Source organism: Myxocyprinus asiaticus, chromosome 44, assembly GCF_019703515.2.
Source record: "Myxocyprinus asiaticus isolate MX2 ecotype Aquarium Trade chromosome 44, UBuf_Myxa_2, whole genome shotgun sequence".
NCBI classification, from domain to species: domain Eukaryota; kingdom Metazoa; phylum Chordata; class Actinopteri; order Cypriniformes; family Catostomidae; genus Myxocyprinus; species Myxocyprinus asiaticus.
Genome location: NC_059387.1, coordinates 9,671,805 through 9,694,003, shown reverse-complemented (window position 1 = coordinate 9,694,003; position 22,199 = coordinate 9,671,805). Strand labels below are relative to the sequence as shown.

The window sequence follows — 22,199 nt, the reverse complement described above, 5'->3', positions numbered from 1 at the left end:
CGTTTGAGCCGCTAGAGTCAGTCGAGCTGAAAGCCCTCTCTTTGAAGACGGCCCTCATGAATGCACTCACCTCCTGAGTCTCTCGCACGATTGGTTGTGCGCTGCAAACGTCACTCATTCATGTGCGCAAGCGTGTAATCTAATTTTAAAGTCAGGATCGAAGTCTGAGTTGACACAGAAAGTTGATGAGCTGCATCATGGTACCAATTAAGCCTGTTTGGATTGGTTTGAATTTGTCAACCTGAAAACAATCCTGAAACCCTGAGTTCGTTCAGCAACATTCATGATACTGCTCATCACCTGTGCAATACCATCCCAACGGTGAATCATGGTGGTGGTAGCAACATGCTGTGGGGGTGTTTTTCAGCAGCAGGGACTGGGGGACTGGTCAGGGTTGAAGGAAAGCTGAATGCAGCAAAATACAAAGATATCTTTAAAGAAAACCTGGTTCAGAGAGCTCAAGACCTCAGACTGGGCTAAAGGTTCACCTTCAAACAGGACAATGACCCTAAGCACACAGCCAAGACAACGCAAGAGTGGCTTAGGGACAACTCTGTGAATGTCCTTTAGTGGCCCAGCCAGAGCCCAGACCTGAACCCAATCGAGCATCTCTGGAGAGACCTGAAAATGGCTGTCCACCGACGGTCACCATCCAACCTGAGAGAGCTTAAAAGGGTCTGCAGAGAAGAATGGCAGAAAATCCCCAAATCCAGGTGTGCAAAGCTTGTCGCATCATACCCATAAAGACTTGAGGCTGTTATCGCTACCGTCTTCAACTAAGTACTGAGTTAAGGGTCTGAATACTTATGTCAGTTTGATATTTCAGTTTGTTTTTTTGTTTTTTAAATAAATGTGCAAAGTTATCAAAAATCTTGTTTTTGCTTTGTCATTATGGGGTATGGAGTGTAGATTGATGTGAAAAAAATAAAATAATTTAAATCATTTAAGCACAAGGCTGCAACATGACAAAATGTGAATAAAAAAATTAAAAATAAAAAAATGAAGGAGCCTGAATATTTTGTGAATGTACTGTATGTGTACATACACATACAGTACAATAGTACTGCAATAGTTATAGGGCACAATTCGTCAACTTGGGCAAATACATTTGAGACAGCAAGATGCATTTTTGAGTAACAAATTAAGATAATGCTTATTCAAAATAACCACTTGAGAGAAGGGTGCATAATTTCTTGTTCATTTCAATCACATTTGACATTTCATTACATCTTAAGTATTCTATAAACAAATTAATCTCCATGATTGGATCAGTTACTTTGAACATTCTTCATAACAAATCTATTCACCCAACTTAAGAAAAACAATGTGTTTAATAGGTGCCCTTAGCCCCTGCAACAGGGGGGCTTTTTATCCCAAATGCTATCCTTTCATTTATATATATATATATATATATATCTCCATCCTTGAACAAAATTGAAAATGACAAATAAGTATTTTGTTTCAAAATAAATGTGATAATTTCCAGGATATTCATTAGCTACATAAATGTACAACGTTTTAAAAATTATTAGATATTAGATCAAATTGCCTCAAAATCAAACTTTAGACACTTCACGCAATGATATCATGGAAGAGGAAAAATTTGCAGTTCATAGTGTTAAACAGGTGTTTAAGAAAGTATTGTGATAGATTTTGATGCTATTTAGTGTTTTAGGAGAAAATTAAAATTAAAGGAGCCTTTTACCCCGTGGAGCCTTTAGCCCCATAGTACATAATGTAATGTATCAGCACCATTCATAGTGGTACACAGATATATATATTTACTGTAAATGGCACATTAGTGTGTAACTGGCAGGCCAAACATACTCTCTGATCTCTGCAACAGTATTATAACAGTGTGGATCTTCACGACAACTAACATGTGGTGACTTCCAACTGATAGTCCCTTTAGTTATAAGATTACTTTTCATAATTAAGCACAAAAATCAACCTAAATATCAAGAAATGAAACAACAGATTTTGGGGTGAAATATGACCCATACATGTTCTTGAGTGGTTTCATAAGATTCACCTATATGAAAAGCTTTTTTCTATGGATCTGTTATTTCCAGTAATAATGTTGCTGAATATCAAATGAAGTGATCCATGCTTAATGCTTAATCCATGCATATTTGTGACTTAATAATTATCTTTCTAACATGTAAAATGTAACAACACAATTAAATTACAATTTAGAGACAATTTAGATTTGTTTTTTTAATCTAAAGTATAACATGTAAAATGTAACAACATGAACACTTTAGATTAAAAAAAAAAAACAACAAAAAAACAAACAAATCTAAATTGTCTCTAAATTGTAATTTAATTGTAGTTGAACTAAAGTTAAGAAGTTTAGTTCAAGTGATTGTATTCAGCTTGTTCCACATTTTCCGTTTCATCGTGGACAACTGAATAAATGGTATATACATGGTTTTACACAAAAGCAAATATATTACACAATCAAAACTTCATCTTTTGGATACATATTTATAATGCTTAGTGTAAATATGCTTTCATATATCTTAAAAAAAAAAAAAAAAAAAAAAGTGCATGACCGCATTTAAATCTCAAGGGATAAGTGACAACAAACATTGAAACTAACACAAAAATTGCCTTCATTAGTAGAATCTTCATGGTAATATAAAAACCTGAAATGGATTATGATTATGATTAATGTAGTTCAACATGTACATTGAGCATGTCATGCCTCCTCTGCTGTGTATATACGGTACATCAACATGACAATTACAGCAGCAACAGCAGGTATCAACCAGTTTGACCACCAGCTGTAACAAAAGATGAAATAGAAGGTTTGGAACAAAGAACTTGATAATTAGCTTGAATTATTAATGCTATATGTGAACTACAATGGAAAGTTTCTAGTGAAAAAAGAATAAACAGCTTGTGCAAATAATTGTAGACTCATATGAGACAAAACAGCATGAACACTCATACACGAGAAACAAAATCCTGTAGCACATAGTTTAAGTCAGAAGTTTACATACACCTTAGCCAAATACATTTAAACTCTTATTTGTGAAAAACTTAGTTTTTCATAATTCCTGACATTTAATTGTAGAAACATTTAGGGTCACTACTTTTATTTTACGAATGTGAAATGTCAGAATAATAGCTGAGAGAATTATTTATTTCAGCTTTTATTTCTTCACATTTTTACATTCACTTTGTTTTTACATACTTAGCATTGCCTTTAAATTGTTTAACTTGGGTCAAACATTATGGGTAGCCTTCCAAGTGCTTCTCACAAGAAGTTGCTGGAATTTTGGCCCATTCCTCCAGACAAAACTGGCGTAACTGAGTCAGGTTTGCAGGCCTCCTTGCTCGCACACGCTTTTTCAGTTCTGCCCACAAATTTCGGACTGAGGTCAGAGCTTTGTGATGGCCACTCCAATACCTTGATTCTGTTTTCCTTAAGCCATTTTGCTACAACTTTGGAGGTATGCTTGGGGTCATTATGCATTTGGAAGACCCATTTGTGACAAAGCTTTAACTTCTTGGCTGATGTCTTGATGTTGCTTCAATATAATTTTCCTTCTTCATGATGGCATCTATTTTGTGAAGTGCACCAGTCCCTCCTGCAGCAAAGCACCCCCACAACATGCTGCTGCCATCCCCATGCTTCACAGTTGGGATGGTGTTCTTCGGCTTGCAAGCCTCACCCTTTTTCCTTCAAACATAACGATGGTCATTATGGCCAAACAGTTCAATTTTTGTTTTATCAGACCAGAGGACATTTCTCCAAAAAGATATTTGTCCCCATGTGCACTTGTAAACTGTAGTCTGGCTTTTTTATTGCAGGTTTTGGAGCAGTGGCTTCTTCCTTGCCGAGCAGCCTTTCAGGTTATGTCGATATAGGACTCGTTTTATTGTGGATATAGATACTTGTCTACCTGTTACCTCCAGCATCGTCACAAGGTCCTTTGCTGTTGTTCTGGGACTGATTTGCACTTTTTGCACCAAACCACGTTCATCTCTAGGAGACAGAATGCGTCTTCTTCCTGAGAGGTATGTTAGCTGCATAGTCCTATGGTGTTCATACTTGCATACTATTGTTTGTTCAGATGAATGTGGTACCTTCAGGTGTTTGGAAATTGCTCCCAAGGATGAACCAGACTTGTGGAGGTCCACAATTTTTTTTTCTGAGGTCTTGGCTGATTTCTTTTGATTTTCCCATGATGTCAAGCAAAGAGGCACCGAGTTTGAAGTTAGGCCTTAAAATACATCCACAGGCAACGGCGTAGGTTTGATTTTGATATTGGTGGGGACGTAAAAGTCTGCAGGAACCCCCCCTACCCGGAAGCTGAGGATTTTTGCATTTACAACCCTCTACGATCACGTTGAAGAAAGAATCGTCATTGGCTAGTAAATTTTGGTTTTTACTCGCCAGACTTTTGACGACATGTAAGCATAATGTAACAACAAAATATATTAAGCAAACTGAGAGAGGGGGCCTCATCATATATATTCAAGCAATATAGTATATGGTAATTTTATTTATTTTTATATTTTGCTTAATGATTTTAATCACATTTTAGCTTTTTAAAAATGTACAAATTTCACATTCTATCAATTTATATGATGTCATAAAATAGCATTTTTAATAATGATACAAGCTGTTGTCACTGTCTGAAATTTCGTACACATTTTTAACAAAATTCACAAGGTAGGAACCTAATAATGAAAATTAGGGGTCACGATTGTGAAATCTGGCTGACAATTAATTGCCTGTTTTAGGGCTATGATGATTAATTGTCTGTTTTAGGTGTTACACGAATATGATGATTAATTACCACACAAACTCACTATGTGTGCTTCATCCACACAACAAAGTCATTTATACAAATTTAGCTTGGGTCATATAATAAAATAAGGGTACATGATTTCCTTTTCAGGCTTCAAAAACATATGAATGACAGTCAAATATAAAAGTATAACATTTAAAATAATATTTTAATTATCAAAATATGTCTAAATAACTAAAATATATCTCTCTTATTTGTCCAATTTACTTTTGATCCATTGGACTTTTTCTTTTGCTTTTTTTGTAACCCAGCCAACCTGTATAGCTATTATATTATATTATGCAATAGTAAAATATTTCTGCCTTAAATTCTTCACATTCACACATTATTTTAAGGCTCTCCAATTAACTCACAAGCCTTTATTTCTCGTGAAGGAAGACTTTGAGATTCTGTTTCTTGCATTTTATCATCTCCACAGAAATAGAGCAGGGCATCTCCTCTGTCTCACTGCGTTATTAACACTGTGTGTATAAACCCACAATGACCAAGGACATTTGCCATTACATGGCCTTTAAGTGAAACTGGAACGCTTTGTTTATATTTTCACAGGAGTTTGGCATAAGCCTCTATAGACGGTGTGCACATCAGAGCGCTTGAGAAGTGGTTTATCTTCACACGCTCTCAAGAGAGCTGCTCGTGACGTCCGTGATGCGGTTCGCTGAGATGCTCAACTGTTCAACTGAATGAGACACAAGTGCTTTTTCCTGCGCGCTCATGAGACAGCATGCAGGGAAAGATGTGGATGAATCCAGCTTCTTAATCAACTGCTTTTTATTCAGTAAAAGGGCCTCGGTGCTTCAACACTACACAACTCTATCACTGGCGAGTGAAATGTTAATATTTACTTGCCAGAGGCTAATAACAGAAGTTTTTTGGTCGCACAGTGCGATATTTACTCACATATGCGAGTGATTTACTCGCAATGTAGAGGGCTGATTTATGATAGAGTTTTACATTTATGTCCACCTGGCTGGGCACAGTGGTCTGAGTGATGTCGACGTTCCTTCTGAACCTGCTGCTACTGCTGAAAATATGGCCTTGAATTTTCCAGACTGTTGGCTTAATGTCCCTGCTCATGGACCCACTGCACGGCATCACGTTATCACGGGACTGGCTAGGCAAGCAGTTTGTGTCCCACAATGCACATACAAAGCCAATGGCTGCTTTCTCTTTAGTGCTGCTTGTGCTCCTGAATGTCTTCCTGACATATTGGCAGCACCATCATATGTCTGACCCCTTAAACCAGACTTGGGAATATTTAGCCTCAAGAGAACATCCACTGCCACTCTAGCAATCTCCTCTCCAGTAGTCCCTGGGACTTCATACAAACCAACAAAAACCTCTTGTGGTACCAGGTCATGGTCTACATATCTAAAACTGTCCACATATCTAAAACATACAGATTCTTGCTCTACTCCTGAGGCCTCTTTAGTGCCATCTATAATGATTGAGTACTGCAAAACTGGTAGAGACTGGATAGATAGGAAATTATATTGTCAGAAGTATTGCACTAACAATTGCAAAATCTCATTTTGCACTGAAGGAGAGGTATAGTCATGACAACGCGATAGCCAACTAGAGAGACGGGCATCATCCTTGGCTTTGAATTTCAAAAGCTGAAATAGATTCCCATCTTGCGTCTCATGGCCTCGCAGTGCCACACCATGGCTAGCAAGGTACTGTATAGAACCTACAATATTTTGCAGGCAGTGCCTAACATCTTCCTGTTGTTTTGTCCAGGCACTTGAGAGTTGTGAATCTACTGGGGCTGCTTCTTGAGCACTAACTGTGACTGCATGATGGTGGGATTTACTATTCTGGTGGCGTTCAAAGCTAACAAGAGCATTCTTCCAGTTACTGTATCCCTTTGAGGAGAATGCAGGGTCTGCCTTTTTGGACAGTGTACTTTTCTTTATTGTGTATGTTTTCACACAGTGAAAACAGAGAATTCCCTTCACCGTGGGGCTATAGTGAATCCATGGATGCTGCTTGTACCAACTTTCCTGTAAATGGAGGACCCTCTTTGACAGCTTTTGAACTGCAATGTATTCGGGGTGAGATTGGTTTGGCTTGACTTCAAAGTACAGAATATCTCCAGTTCTACACTGTTATTCATTGTTGTCACTCTGTTATTCATTGTCACCACTCTCACTGCTATTCTGTCTATTGCTGTCTACAGTTGGATCAGTTTCCTTAGAAATACACCACAGTAAACAATTAGCCACTCTGTATCAACTACTGCATGTGAAAACTACGTCTACACACTGATGAGGCTAGTAACCAATAATTTTATATGCACAGTATAGTATTCATGCCCACATTATTAAAACCCACGTATGATTGAGTGCTTAATAGACCTCTTAGTATACCAGTGCAACCTCAATGTAATATAAAACAAATATCTACATTTACTCTTATAATCATGTTGTTACAAGCCTAGGCCTCACCTGTGACCCTGCCTCTCCACCTACCTCTCTTCCTGCTGTCTGAGCTACTATCTGGCAGGACTGCTTCTGTCACCTGATAAAATAACACATTGATGCATGCCATATGAACAATGAGACAACAACATGTGCCTATTCAAAGCTCTCATTTCAAACACACATTGATGAACCATACAGTACATCATCAGCCCAACATTTGTCACACTCTAATCTCACTACTAACATATCACCACATCATTGTTCGACCTCACCTGTGACCCTGCCTCTCCACCTACCTCTCTTCCTGCACTGTCTGAGCTACTACATGGCAGGACTGCTTCTGTCACCTGATAAAATAACACATTGATGCATGCCAATACAAACAGTGAGGAAAAACATTTATGGCTTAGTTAAGTATTATTATTATTACCATTATTGTTGACTCTACACATTAGCAACTGAGAAAACTATTTTAAGTGACTTACACTTTGACCTGTTGTAAAGTAGCTCCTAATGTCCACCTTTCTTTTATTAGCTGCCATTCTGACTCAGCATATCACCAAATTAGCATAATTGCCAAACACACACACACACACACACACACACACACACACACACACACACACACACAAACTAATGTTTAGGCTTGCCACTCATCCCGTTAATACAGGATTGTCACGTATTGAAAAAATGTCTCTCACTCAATATGATGCGATTTGTCCCGTATTTTTGTGCACAGAACTGTTGGTATAAGGGTGGTGTCTTTTCTCACTTACCTGTAGCCTGCACGATGATGCACATCTAGTTGACGGAGCTTTGGCGTTTCGTACAACCGGATGTAGCTACAGCCTCTCACACATTAGCAAGAAATGGCAAAGCCACTCCTATTAGCGACGTGGGTTAGGGAGGCGGGACTCGTAGTAGAGAATGAGATCGGTTAACTGTTTGTGTAACACAAATTGTGCTGCTGCCTGTCTTGCCAGGACGCTCTTGTTAAAGAGATTCTTAGTCTCAATGAGACTTTTCCTAGTTAAATAAAGGTTAAATAAAAAAATAAAAACACAAGACACCGACGGACAACAGTGGTTATATATTTTAACTGTTTGATTAAAATTATTGCTAGGGACAATTCAGTTGTCGCTTGAAATTGGTAGGGACGTGTCCCTAGCGCCCCTATTAAATTCTATGCCCCTGTCCACAGGCACACCTCCAATTGACTTAAATTAGCCAATTAGCCTATCAGAAGCTAATTGGCTACTTGCCTAAATGCTTGACATAATTTTCTGGAATTTTCCAAGCTGCTTAAAGGCACAGTTAACTTGCTGTAAACTTCTGACCCACTGGAATTGTGATATAGTCAATTAGAAGTGAAACAATCTGTCTGTAAACAATTGTTGGAAAATTATTTGTATCATGCTCAAAGTAGATGTCCTAAACGACTTGCCCAAACTATAGTTTGCTAATATGAAATCTGTGGAGTGGTTAAAAAATTAGTTTTAATGACTTCAACCTAAGTGTATGTAAACTTCTGACTTCAACTGTATATACATAATTAGGTAGCACTTAATTAAGCCACAGGCATATTACAGAAAACATCAAAACTTTTCAAAAAATTGTATTACTTGTAGTAATTGCTTCTGCTTGTATTATTCTCATTTGTAAGTTGCTTTGGATAAATAAATGAATATAAACAATGAAAGCATTCTGAACCTACCTTGTTGTTTCTTGAACAGTTGTTACAAGTGATTCCTGTTAAATGGAAAACCAAAAGCAAGTTCATACGATGCCACCCAAAGTGGGTCCAAAACAGTGCAAGGCTAAGATGTGTGTTTGTTTTAAAACTAAAACTCATGAAAAAAAAAAAAAAAAATGAAAAAAAAAAAATGAGACAACATCATGGTTTACGTACTGGTGGTTTGGCAAGCTTGTCCCTGTCGTCCTGGGGGAAAGGCAGAGAAAAAGAGGCAAAAAAAAAAAAAAAAAAAAAAAATCACATAATTACATTCACATTTTAATAACAATGCAAAATAAACAAAAATGAAAAATAAAACACTTTTTGATAGTCGGATTAAATATTTTCATTTATTTAGCACTCAAAAATACTCAAAACATATGGATTAATTTCAGATTATTTATCAAAAAGGAATTCCTAATACTTTTATAAGAAATCTGTGATTATGGAGCCACTTGGAGGACTAAAGAAATAGTTTAGCATAACCTCCCAATAAATTTTGTGTTTCCTTGCAATAACTTTATCCATGCCTTATGAATATTAACTATGAATGTTAATGATTTGTAGAAAAACCATAGTCCGCAAAATTTACCATCGTTTTACAACAGTTACCATATTTTAACAATGATATTTGAGATACAACCGCAGTAATAATACAGAAAAAACAACTATAAATATTGTAATAAGAATCCTAATCATTCTGTCAAAAAAATAAATAAATAAATAAAAAAAAACATGGTTAATTTTACTAAAGTAACAGCATAATTCATTTGTGGTACCATGGTTTTAATTTATTTCATGGTTGATTTAATATTTTTAATAACTAATTTATGGTACAACATTTTTTTTATCTTAAGTGATTTATTTAGTAATAGATATATATACACACACACCGATCCGCCACAACATTAAAACCACCTGCCTAGTATTGTGTAGGTCCCCCTCGTGCCATTAAAACAGCACCAACCCACAATAGCATTCTGAGATGATATTCTTCTCACCACAATTGTACAGAGCACAAGGTCTAGTCTAGTTACCGTAGACTTTGTCAGTTCAAACCAGTCTGGCCATTCTCTGTTGATCTCTCTCATCAACAAGGTGTTTCCATCCGCAGAACTGCCGCTCACTGGATGTTTTTTTTTTTTTTTTGGCACCATTCTGTAAAAAATTCTAGAGACTGCTGTGTGTGAAAATCCCAGAAGATCAACAGTTACAGAAATACTCAAACCAGCCCATCTGGCACCAACAATCATCCATGCGATTATCTAATCAGCCAATCGTGTGGCAGCAGTGCAGTGCATAAGTCATGCAAATACGGGTCAGGAGCTTCAGTTAATGTTCACATCAACCATCAGAATGGGGAAAAATGCGATCTCAGTGATTTGGACCGTGGGCAGATTGGCTGGTTTGAGAATTTCCTGGGATTTTCACATACAACAGTCTATAGAATTTACTCAGAATAGTGCCCAAAAAAAAAAAACATCCAGTGAGCAGCAGTTCTGCGGATGGAAACACCTTGTTGATGAGAGAGGTCAAGAAAGAATGGCCAGACGGACAAAGTCTACGGTAACTCAGATAACCGCTCTGTACAATTGTGGTGAGAAGAATAGCGGGTTGCCGCTGTTTTGGCGGCACGAGGGGGACCTACACAATATAAGGCAGGTGGTTTTAATGTTGTGGCTGATCTGTGTATATATTTATTTTTTCTACTAAATAAAACACAACAAATTAACCATGGTTTTACTATAGCAAAACTGTAGTAACCTTGTTTTGTTTGGCATAATTATTATGATTATTATTCATATAGTTTGGTTTTCCTATTTTGTTCCAATAGGTTCGCTATGAATATCTTGGTTAAAATATGTTTACTGTAGTAAAACTGTAGTCAATTGTTTCGTTGTGGTTTTACTACAAATACCAGAGTTCAGCTGTAGTTACTGTAGTGCACCCATTGTTAATTTTGTGGTTACTTTGGTTTTACAACAAACAGTTCAACTACGGTTACAAAAGTAAAAACCATGGTACATTTTCGTAACAGATGCATAAAGCTATTGTGAGGAAACACAAAACTTCTTGAAAGTGAACGCAAATCATTGCGAGGGAAGGCAAAACTATTTCAGAAAATTAATTCCCTCCCTGTCCTGTGAGGGGCTCCGTACTGTGACAGTGCTAAATCCAAAATCATTACAGATCCTTCAGGAGGGATAAAAATGGATTCTAGCTTATTGACAGTATCTCCAGCCAATGCTGGTCAAGGAAAACATCAGGGATGTTGAGATACATCTATGCATCAACAGGGCTGATGCTGTCCAAGATGAAAACCTAAGAATGTAGGACAATACTTGGAACATTAACAGGTAACTCAGGGAATTGGGGAAGTGGGTGATTTTGGTTAACTGTAGGTCTACTGAGTGTTATATATATATAAATCAGTTTATTGTTGGCAATAAATTGTGAGATGCCATCACTTCAATGAAACTATGAATTGACTATTTATGTTTTTTTTAGTGCCAGTGCTGACTGACGGTTGCAAAACAACAAATGCAAAACAAACAGACTTTGAAAAACAAGCAAAGTACGGTTTAGAAAAGGAAAAAGCGGTTACTGTCACTGTGAGCTGTCAAACCTCATTTATGCTGTTGTCTGCTTTCAAATCGACTAATATCCTGCACATATGTCTGAATGTGCAACAGTGTGCTAACAGCATATTAACAAAACCACAAACATCAGCTGACACACAGGAACTTCATCAGCCATATCTGACATCGACTTAAAGCTTTACCTGAACCGAAAGGCCTTCTTACAACTGACCAGCAGACTTACTGGATGAAGCTCTCCTATGAGCATAGAACTGGCCATCTCGCGTGCATCAGTCGAGTGCCCAACATCTTCAAAACTCTCTGTGGCATCTCCACCCGCCTGCTCTCGCAGCACCTCCTCTCCTCCCGGGTGCTGTTGACACCAGAATATCCATCAAACCTTCCAGATCATACTTCACAAATCAGGAAATCCACTAATGCTTACTTTCAAATGACCTTTGACCCTTGATTAAATGTAACTGTTGCTTGAAGACTCTGAATGTCATTTTCAAAGCACACATTCTAAATGATTTACATTTATTTATTTAGCAGATGCTAATATTCATAGGGACTGTGAATATACTGATAATGCAATGTTTTCCTACATTTAAAGCCTTTTTTACCCTATAATGAGACTAGTTAAAGGAATAGTTCATCTAAAAATTTAAATTCTCATCATTTACTCACCCTCATGTCATCCCATATGTGCGTGACTTACTTCTGCTGAACACAAAGATTTTACAATGCAACTGAATGGTGGCCAGAACTTTGAAGCTCCAAAAATCACATAAAGGCAGCATATAAGTAATCCATATAACTCCAGTGGTTAAATCCATATCTTCTGAAGTGATATGATATGTGTGAGAGAGAAACGGATCAATATTTAAGTCCTTTTTATACTATAAATTCTCCTCCTTGCACAGTAGGTGGCGATATGCAAAAAAAAAATCAGAATCGCCAAAAACAAAAAAAGAAAAATGCGAACGTGCATAGGAGGGCTGCTTGAAAGTGTAGATTTATAGATTTAAATATTGATCTGTTTCCCACCCATACCTATCACATTGCTTCTGAAGATATAGATTTATCCACTGAAGTCTTTTGGATTACTTTTATGCTGCTTTAATGTGCTTTTATGTGCTTTTTGAGCTTCAACGTTCTGGCCACCATGCACTTGCATTATATGGACCTTCAGAGCTGTTTGCTGTTTCAGCAGAAGAAAGAAATTCAAACACATCTGGGATGGCATGAAGGCGAGTAAATGATGAAAGAATCTTCATTTTTGGTGAACTATCCCTTATAGTACAACTATCACTGATCATTCCTTAAAATGACTTAGTAAATATTTAGGCCCAGTTAAACTGCATTACTGGACTGGATAATAACCTGTGACCTGGATAAATGTAGATCTTGATAGTATCGGAAAGTGGGGTTATCTGATCAAAGCACTCAAGTGTGTATTATGAAACTATAACTTCCCCTCAAATATATCTGATCTCAAAAATCACATTTACTAAGAAATAACTGTGCATCTGGTTTTTTTTTTTTCTTTCTCTCACCTGTTTATATTTTAACTTCATTTACACACAAAGCAATTTCACATTAAAGAGTTGGCAACTGAAGTTGGCAAGTTGCTCCATTCAGTCCTCATTTTGACCACTGCAAACACTGGACTAGAAGTTATGAGCTTTCAAATGCATCCACGTATTTCTTTGTGAATAGTAATTCATATGCATTACCCATTACCAAAACAATGCCATAATGTTTGTTTGCACAATGCACTGAACATTTTTTATGCATGCTTTACCCAATTCCGAAACAATTATGAGATTATGTAAATGTTAAAGATGTGTTTTGCACCACACTTAAGATTTGTAGCTGTATATATTTAACACTCACCTCCTCGAGGAACTTTGTGACGTCGTATACTTTATTATGGATGATAATCCATGTGCTTTTAAAAGATTTCCGTTCCTCCACCTCTGACAAGCGATAATATTTAATACCCTTACCGTCTGTACCGTTCCCTTCCATTGGTTTGTTTAAATGTGTGTTTTTGTACAGAAAGCTGCGAAGAAAATCTCAAAAGTTTACCAACGAATCAAATACTGCTGCACCTCCTCACAATTGTATTTTTCAACAAGCCAATCAACGCCCATTCCAGATTTACTGCAATCTGATTGGATGATATAGTGTCCGGTTTGCTTAGCGTGTCTGTTTTGATTGGGCCGAGAGGGACGTCAATCAACTCACTGGGTCATACATTTCTGCGAAGGCCACAGAGTGACTAGGCTGAAGTTCACTGAAGTTCATGCGTGCATAGTTCTCACGCAACACGGAAACGTTGCCGTTTATCACCATCTACGGTGGCGATGTCCGTTGATCACGATCTTTTTAGTGGTTTGCCCTTAAAGCCGCCTCAGGCTGAATTTGTTGATGATCTTGTTTAGGTGTTTCTGTTAGATTAAAGTTATTACTATTATTATTATTATTATTATTCAATGCCATAGGAACAAGAGGTATTTATACATAGTCACAGTAATAACATAATTAACGTTGCCAGACAAATAATTTTAAATACATTGCAGTTCCTTTAAAACTTTACGTCTATATATATATATATATATATATATATATATATATATATGTATGTATGTATGTATATATATATATATATGTATGTATGTATGTATGTATGTATGTATGTATATATATATATATATATATATATATATATATATATATATATATATATGTTTTAGATATTTTTTTCTTCAAAAGGTTTATATACGACTCAAAGTCATTTATACAATGAAATAAATCTGGTTTACAATGAAACCATTTTTTCTTGCGTATGTGGTATTTTTCCACCAAAACAATAAACTGTACAATTTAATGTTCTTTACATTTTCAAAATAATAACACATCCCAATTTTCTCTTAATATAGTTTTCAAAATCCTTCCAAAACAACTATACAACGATAAAACAAATGACGAATTTTTTCTTTCTCCAATTCAGTTCTCCAGTATATGCAATGTTCCTTTTAAATCTTTCCAAAACGTCCTGTCAGTGTTCACTTTAACATTGCAAGGCGTCATGGGGTTATTGGTAAGCAGCATTTATTTAGAGGGGGCATTCTGTGCCTGTCCTGGCTCATTTGGCTCCCTATGCGACATAAATAAATAATAAAGTAAATAAATAAATGAAGTATGAAGTAGTAAGATATATAATTCCTTGCAAACATACATTTTGAAGCAGCCAATAGAGTACACAGTACTGTATATGCGATAATACTGAATAAATAGGAATTATATTGCAGAATGTTTTTGGACTTTAGACTAGTAATCCGAGATTTCAGCAGTTTTATCATAATAACACATTTATTATGACAAAATGCAACTTAATTATCAAACACATTCTTTTGTGCACTGTCACGCGATCCCAGTATTGTGTCTCGCGCTTACCGCCAAAAGCTCGCGCCATAGTAGTACTAGAGTACCTCAACACTTATTACATAAGACTGTGAGGTAAAGTTTTTCTTTCTTGCTTTCTTTCTTTCTTTCTTTCTTTCTTTCATATATACGTTTATTTTGATTTGTCTGGTAAATTAATAGCTCACAAAATTCTCATTAGATCTTAAGTGTTGGGCCAAAATAGCAACGTACTAATAATGGCTAGTCACAGATCAGTGGTTTGGCCAAATTAACCCATTGTTTCCTTTCTTTCTTTCTTTTCCAGAATGAGTGGAAGTGGGTCACAGTCTTTGTTTTTCATCAGTCTTTCAGATCTGAGGAATTTATGTTGTGTAAATTTGTTCTTCCCGAACACTTTCGATGCAGGAGAGCTGACAAACAAGCAAATGAAAACCTGCAGGTGAAAAAAATAAGAAAAGAAAAAGAAAAGAAAAGAGAAAACAAATACAATGTTGTAAATATTAGGCTACAGTTAAGATATGCTATCATATCTGTTAAAGCATACATGCCCATCACTGCAAATATATTTCATTTCTCCTGTGAGGCAATGCTGTGTCTCTGTTCAGCTGCTTACGTAGACATCATTTTTTTGGGAAATTATACTGTATGGGCACACTGAATGCCACTGTTTAAGGCCCGACTGGTTTCAGCTCCTCCAGGTACCGGTTGCACCAGCTATACGTACGTTACAACTTAGCCTAGTTGTGGTGTAAATGGGCACTAAGTCACAATTTACGCACTACTAAATATTTGACCGTTGCACCATTACATTTATGTAGGACATAAACATACGTATAAACTAAATATTTACGGCAGCCTCCGACCAGGAGTAACTTAAGGAATAAAAAGCAGACTCATTTAATGACATCAATGACCTCATGTTTTGCGTGACAGGCATCAATCATTTCGACATACATGATGTTGACATTTACACTCATTTACATTTACGAGAGAGAGAAAAAACGTGCTTTTAAGCGTCTCTTCAGCATGAAACCGATCTAACGGTGCAGTTTTTAGGATGCGTCGCTCGGTGTCAAGTTTCAACACATTCAATATATATATATATATATATATATATATATATATATATATAGGATATTAAAATGAATAAATGTCTATTTTCCCAGCCTGTTGTATTAGTATTTATTTATCACCCTTATTTATTTTAGATACAGTTCCTATTTATTGTTATTTACACAGGGAAAATATACAATTTATTAAACCTACTTTTATTACGTTTCGTATTTGAATGGGGATATAATTTATTACATCTGACAGGGTTACAAGGTTTGAACATCAACCGTAACAAGATCAAACTGAAATTCACGGCTGTTTAACACTTCTGTGTACAAATTTGAAGGCTGCTTATTGGATCAATACAGGTAAAGGTCATATTATGTGACTGCATTACTTTATGGAGAGCTTAAGTCCTACTAGTTATGTCTTGCCTTAAGAACAGGTGGTGCAACCGAATTAAGCACTGACTTAGTTACAAACTAACTAGTAGTTACTAAGCCCTTAGTGTGAACTTTACCTCTTAACTTACCTGAGAACTTACGCACAGCTGGTGCAACCTTACCCAGGCCACTACAAGACATTTTGTTAAGAGTTTTTGTTTTCCCATGCACTACTCCTACAGTAGACCCAAGATACATGTGTAATGCAGTAGGTGTAATGCATTACTAAGTAATTAATTACTGTAATTAAATTACTTTTTAATTGAAAAAAGTTAAGGGATTACTCTTAATTTTTCAGTAATTTAATTGCATTTACTTCTGATGTAATTGCGTTAGAATATAGAACAATTCTATATAAAACAATAGTGAATTTAAAATTGAAATGTAACATCAAATGTTAAAATATATGTTTTCTAATTTAACGCTGCCCCCTTAAATTCTTTGGCCAGTTCATGAATAATTTATTTGATTTTATATTATTTATTTGAAAGATTTTTATGTCTATCCTTGTATTTTTCATCTAGTCGAGGTTGATAAGGGTTTTAGAAAGTAATTAGTACATTTACATATACATTTATTAATTTGGCAGATGCTTTTATCCAAAGCGCTCATAGAAAAGATGTGTTTTTAGCTGTTTTTTGAAGACAGAAAGTGAGTCAGCTTCACGGATGAAGTTGGGAAGGTCAGTCCACCAACATGGTACAATGAAGCCGAAAGTCCGGGAAAGTGTTTTGGTGCCTCTTTGTGTTGGTACAACAAGGCGCCGTTCTTTAGCCGACTGCATGCTTCTGGTGGGAACGTAGCTCTGCAGAAATTATTTTAGGTATGCTGGAGCAGACTCAGTGACTGTTCGGTATGCCAGCATCAGAACCTTGAATATGATAGGTGCATCAACCAGCAGCCAGTGGAGAGTGACAAGGAGTGGTGTAACATGCACTCTCTTTGGTTCATTAAAGACCAGATGTGCAGCTGCATTCTATTTCATTTGCATGGGTCTAACTGCCCAATGCAGGGAGGCCTGCAATGAGAGCATTACAGTAGTCCAGTCTAGTTATGACAAGTGACTGAACAAGAAGTTGTGTGGCATGTTCAGAGAGGAAGGGTCTTATCGTCCTGATATTGTAGAGTGTAAATCTCCATGATTGTGCTGTCTTTGAGATGTGGTCTGTGAAATTTAGTTGGTTATCGATGGTTACCCCTAGATTTCTGACTGTTTAGGAAGACGTTACTGTAGTTAAACCCAGCTGCATGGTGATGTTGTGTTCAACGGCAGGGTTGGCTAGAAAGACGAGGAGCTCAGTCTTGGCTGGGTTAAGTTGCAGGTGGTGTTCCTTCTTCTAGGCCGAGATCTCTGCCAAATAGTCAGAGATTCGAGCAGTCACTGTGGTGTTGTTGGGCTGGAAAGACAATTAGAGCTGTGTGTCATTGGCATAGCAGTGGTAAGAGAAACCCTGTGATTGAATGAGGGGGTTCCAGTGATGTTGTGTATATAGAGAAGAGAAGTGGCCTGAGCACTGAACCCTGAGGTACCCCAGTGAGTAGCTGATGTGACTTGGACACCTCACCTCTCCAGATTAACCTTGAAGGACCTACCTGAGAGATAGGAATTAAGCCAGTCAAGCACAGTTCCTGTGATGCCCAAAGTAGAGAGGGTGGAGAGTAGGATCAATTAGTAATATGTCATGCAATTGCTTTTCAGACAGAGTAATTAGTACAGTCATCTAATTACATTGTAGAAGATGTAATTAGTAGTTAGTAATTAATTACTTTTATAGAGTAACTTACCCAACACTGGCCACCAATCAGTGCCCACAGTGAGCAAGCCAAAGGTGACAGTAAAGCAATACGAGTCAGCTAAGATTTAGGGTGAAATAGCATTAGATTCGTATGACATTTGGATCTGTACAGAAAGCATGCAACTGAACAAACACCGTGGTTGCTGTCTATTCTGATAAAACATGTAATGTTTCATTAACTTGACTTCTAAAATACCCTGAAGATTTTAAATAATAAAAACTTAATCAGTCTCTATCATGCAGTTTCATTCACTCTCACAGATAAAAAAAACAAATCAAAACATTTTTTTCTGTCTTTCAGAGAACTCGTGCTCTTGTATCCAGACATCATTGCTTCACCTGTGTTGGGGCATTTTGGGGGCATCACTGTTGTAATGACTGTAAGTATGATGACCACATATCGAGCCCAGGTGATCACAGTTTAGTGATTATATTAATTACGTGTTAATAATCAGTTTATGGCATCTCTTAAAAATATGATCTCTTTAATAAAAATGCATTAACTGCACTGAAAATGTTAACCTAAAAATGTGCTTCAACCTGAATTAACTGGTTTTATCCAAGTCAAAAATATTGTTTAACATCACTGAATCAACCTGAATACATTAGGTTACAACAACAACAACACTATTTTTAAAGCGTTAGCTAAAATTGGTCTGTGCTTACTGAAATTTGAAACATTGCCCCCATTGGCCAAAGCATTAAGTGTTGTTGGGCGTATGGGCACATATGAGCTCTATTTTCTCCAAGTGTATCTGTCTGTGTCTCACAAGACGACAAGGAACACCTATTACACGACACGCCCAGTCCAAGAAACGCCGCCATTGGATCACAAAGCGATTATATTGACTGAAAGAACTTTTTTTTTAAAATCCTTTTAAAATTATGCAGTTGTTGTGTGATTCATGTTGTCTCAAAATGTAAATATGTTGTAAAGTTATAAAGAATACATTTGAAATAATATGTCACATATCACATTATTAAACCAAAGATATAAATGGTGAAATAAAAAATTTCTCTGTTCTGTTTTTCCCAGTTAGCTCATAAGCTAACCGGTCAGCATATTAGCTTAGCATCGCTAGCTTCTTCTCCTTTTCATTTTCATCTCGTTTCTCCTCACTGTCACCACCTAGTGTTACGGCGGTGTGATTGTATTCAGTATAACTTAAGTTTACAACAAAACTATTAATTTTGCAAGCTTTTAATTTTTTGATCTTGGTGGTTAGGTAGAGTTAACATTAGGGTTAGGTTTAGGGACAGGTGTAGGTGTACGGTTTCTGTGGGACTCCAAATAAACACTACAAACACATTGTATGAATGGCATTTCACCGTTTTTTTTTTAAATAGTTTACTTCTCATTTTCTGGGTGAACAGAGGGGTGCCAAAAGCGAGTTGTTTTATGCTGTACATAGGTGTGGGTGATTCTAGGGTTTCAATCTTAGGGGGGGCTCAGCCCCCAATGACACTATTAGATGTACACATTTTATGTATTACACTCTTTGGCATAGATAGTTTTTATTTTATTATTTTTTTTTTTTAATTTTTACTGTTCACATCATTCAAGCCAACTAGTATACATTCAGAACATTGTCATTTAAAAAAATAATAAACACACTTATAAAGTTATAAAAAAACTGAAACCATTTAAAGAACCATTCAAAGATTTTTTTTTACATTTATTTTCCATTTATTAACAAATTAAAAAATGTGTTCCGTACACCTCAGATCTTTGAGAAAAGGCCAATGAGAACTGGCGAGTGGAATTTACATGCCACTCCCCCGGACATAGGGGTATAAAAGGAGCTGGCTCGCAACCACTCATTCAGGTTTTGTGCTGAGGAGCCGAGACAGGGTTCCGGCCATTTCAGTGGGTAGTACAGCGTTGTGGCAGGGGGGCAGGAGGTTACGACAGTTACCGAGACGTTCCCCTTCTGTCACTCACTCGACGTTGTGTCAATGTAGTGACACTAGGGGTCCCAATATGAAACGCCACAACTAGCTGAACCGTGTTACTTGGACTGCCGGTGCAGGTGCAAGCATGCTGCTGCGTGCGTAGTAGCAGGTGCACCGGTCTGCATGTAGCCTCCCCCAACGCCCCAAAAATGGAAGAGGCACGGTGGTAGGTCCTGCCTGAAAGGGGAGGAGCTCTACAAACACGGTGACCGGGACAGAGAGGGCTCTGTCGAAGGGAGACGCAGGTCTGCTGACAGGGAGAACGTACTGCGGAAAATACATCACAGGGGGTTACCGGAGTAACCGGCACCTGTGGAGCACCTACCTCAGTAAGGGCATATTAGCACATGTACTGGTTCCGGCTGTGAATTCCTCCGCTGAATTCGCGAGCCACAGGGCTAGGAAGGAAGGACATCCAGGGTTCACGGGTTCATGAACTAGCATGGGAAAAGAAACGCACATCTTCGCCTCTTTTGGAGGGGAAAGGTGCTATACGCAAGCGATACAACCAGCCAACTGTCCGTATTCCAGAACTTACCTGTTCATACCTGACAGAACACGGGATGAAACCGGCTTAACCCGGAGATTGTAAAAAAGGTATTGGGTGTCGCCCAGCCCGCTGCCCTGCAGATGTCTGCTAGAGAGGTGCCATGGGCCAGTGCCCACGAGGATGCCAGGCTCCTTGTGGAGTGTGCTCGTATTCCCGAAGGGGATTACGTGATAGTCACCCGGGCCGTACTCCAGGCAGGTATCGATGACAAAGAATGCTTGCAGGTCCCCGACCCTCTGATGGAGGTGAGCGCAATCAGGAGGGCCGTTTTCAAGGAGAGGGCTTTCAACTCGACTGACTCTAGCGGCTCAAAGGGGGCTCCGCGAAGGCCCAGGAGGACCACGGAGAGTTCCCATGAGGGGAACAGGCATGGCCTAGGAGGATTCAGCCTCCGGGCACCTCTCAGGAACCGGATGATCAGGTCGTGCTTCCCTAAGGACTTACCGTCCACTGTATCGTGGTGTGCCGCTATGGCGGCCACATACACCTTCAAGATGGAGGGGGACAGCCATTCCTCCAGCCTCTCCTGTAGGAAGGAATGCACTGACCCGACTGCACATCTCTGAGGGTCTTCAGCTCGGGAAGAACACCAATTTGTGAACCGACGCCACTTCAGGGTATAAAGCTGCCTCGTGGAGAGAGCTCTGGCCTGAGTGATCGTGTCTACCACTGCTGGTGGTAGGCCACTTATGTCTTCCACGTCCTGTCCAAGGGCCAGATGTGGAGGTTCCAGAGGTCTGGGCGTGGGTGCCAGATGGTGCCCCATTCCTGAGAAAGAAGGTCCTTCCTCAGGGGAATTCGCCAGGTAGGGGCTGTTGCGAGGAGCGTTAGGTCTGAGAACCAAGCCTGGGTGGGCCAATACGGGGTCACAAGGGTGACCTGCTCCTCATCCTCCCTGACCTTGCATTGGGTCTGTGCAAGTAGGCTCGCTGGGAGGAACGCATACTTGCGCAGCCCCCGGGGCCAGCTGTGTGCCAGCGTGTCTGGGCTGAGGGGGGCCCCCGTCGGAGAATACCAGAGCTGGCAGTGGGAGGTTTCTCAGGAGGCAAATAGGTCTACTTGTGCTTTGCCAAACCAAGTCAGCTGGACCACCTGGGGGTGGAGTCTCCACTCTCCCCTGAGCATCACCTGCCGCGACAGCGCGTCCGCTGTGGCGTTGAGGTTGCCCGGGATGTGAGTGGCCCGCAGTGGCCTCAGTCGCCGCTGACTCCATAGGAGGAGACGGTGGGCGAGTTGTGACATGCGACGTGAGCGTAAGCTGCCCTGGCGATTTATATACGCTACTGTCACTGTGTTGTCCATCTGGACAAACATATGCTTGCCCCGGATCAACGACAAAAGCCTCTGCAGGGCGAGCAATACTTTCAGCAACTCGAGGCAGTTGATGTGCCAACACAGTCGCCGTCCTGTCCTGG

The 22,199-nt window shown here is 38.5% G+C and overlaps 2 protein-coding genes across 2 annotated transcripts in view; one reads left to right on the top strand and one right to left on the bottom strand.

Annotated features, from left to right (window-relative positions):
* Positions 1-1,000: 1,000 nt before the first annotated feature.
* LOC127434160 (cytochrome b5) lies at positions 1,001-13,698 on the bottom strand. Its single transcript, XM_051686698.1, has 5 exons — positions 13,454-13,698; positions 11,802-11,930; positions 9,156-9,185; positions 8,961-8,995; positions 1,001-2,786 (listed from the first exon to the last, which is right to left on the bottom strand). Exons 1-5 carry the CDS (start codon positions 13,586-13,588, stop codon positions 2,702-2,704), a joined length of 414 nt encoding a protein of 137 aa, XP_051542658.1. The 5' UTR covers positions 13,589-13,698; the 3' UTR covers positions 1,001-2,701.
* A 1,596-nt stretch (positions 13,699-15,294) lies between these two features.
* LOC127434213 (uncharacterized protein C18orf63) overlaps positions 15,295-22,199 on the top strand; it is a 56,496-nt gene continuing 49,591 nt past the window's right edge. The window contains exons 1-2 of the mRNA XM_051686777.1: positions 15,295-15,428; positions 18,583-18,661. Of these exons, the coding sequence (XP_051542737.1) occupies positions 15,295-15,428; positions 18,583-18,661 (213 nt within the window). The remainder of the gene's footprint in view (positions 15,429-18,582; positions 18,662-22,199) is intronic.

Excerpts from the sequence above, each read along its gene's own strand:
- LOC127434160 (XM_051686698.1), bottom strand. The coding sequence starts at position 13,588 with ATGGAAGGGAACGGTACAGACGGTAAGGGTATTAAATATTATCGCTTG. Across the intron at positions 11,931-13,453 it reads TCACAAAGTTCCTCGAGGAG|CACCCGGGAGGAGAGGAGGT; the intron begins GTGAGTGTTAAA and ends TGGTGTCAACAG. Across the intron at positions 8,996-9,155 it reads ACAAGCTTGCCAAACCACCA|GAATCACTTGTAACAACTGT; the intron begins GTACGTAAACCA and ends TCCATTTAACAG.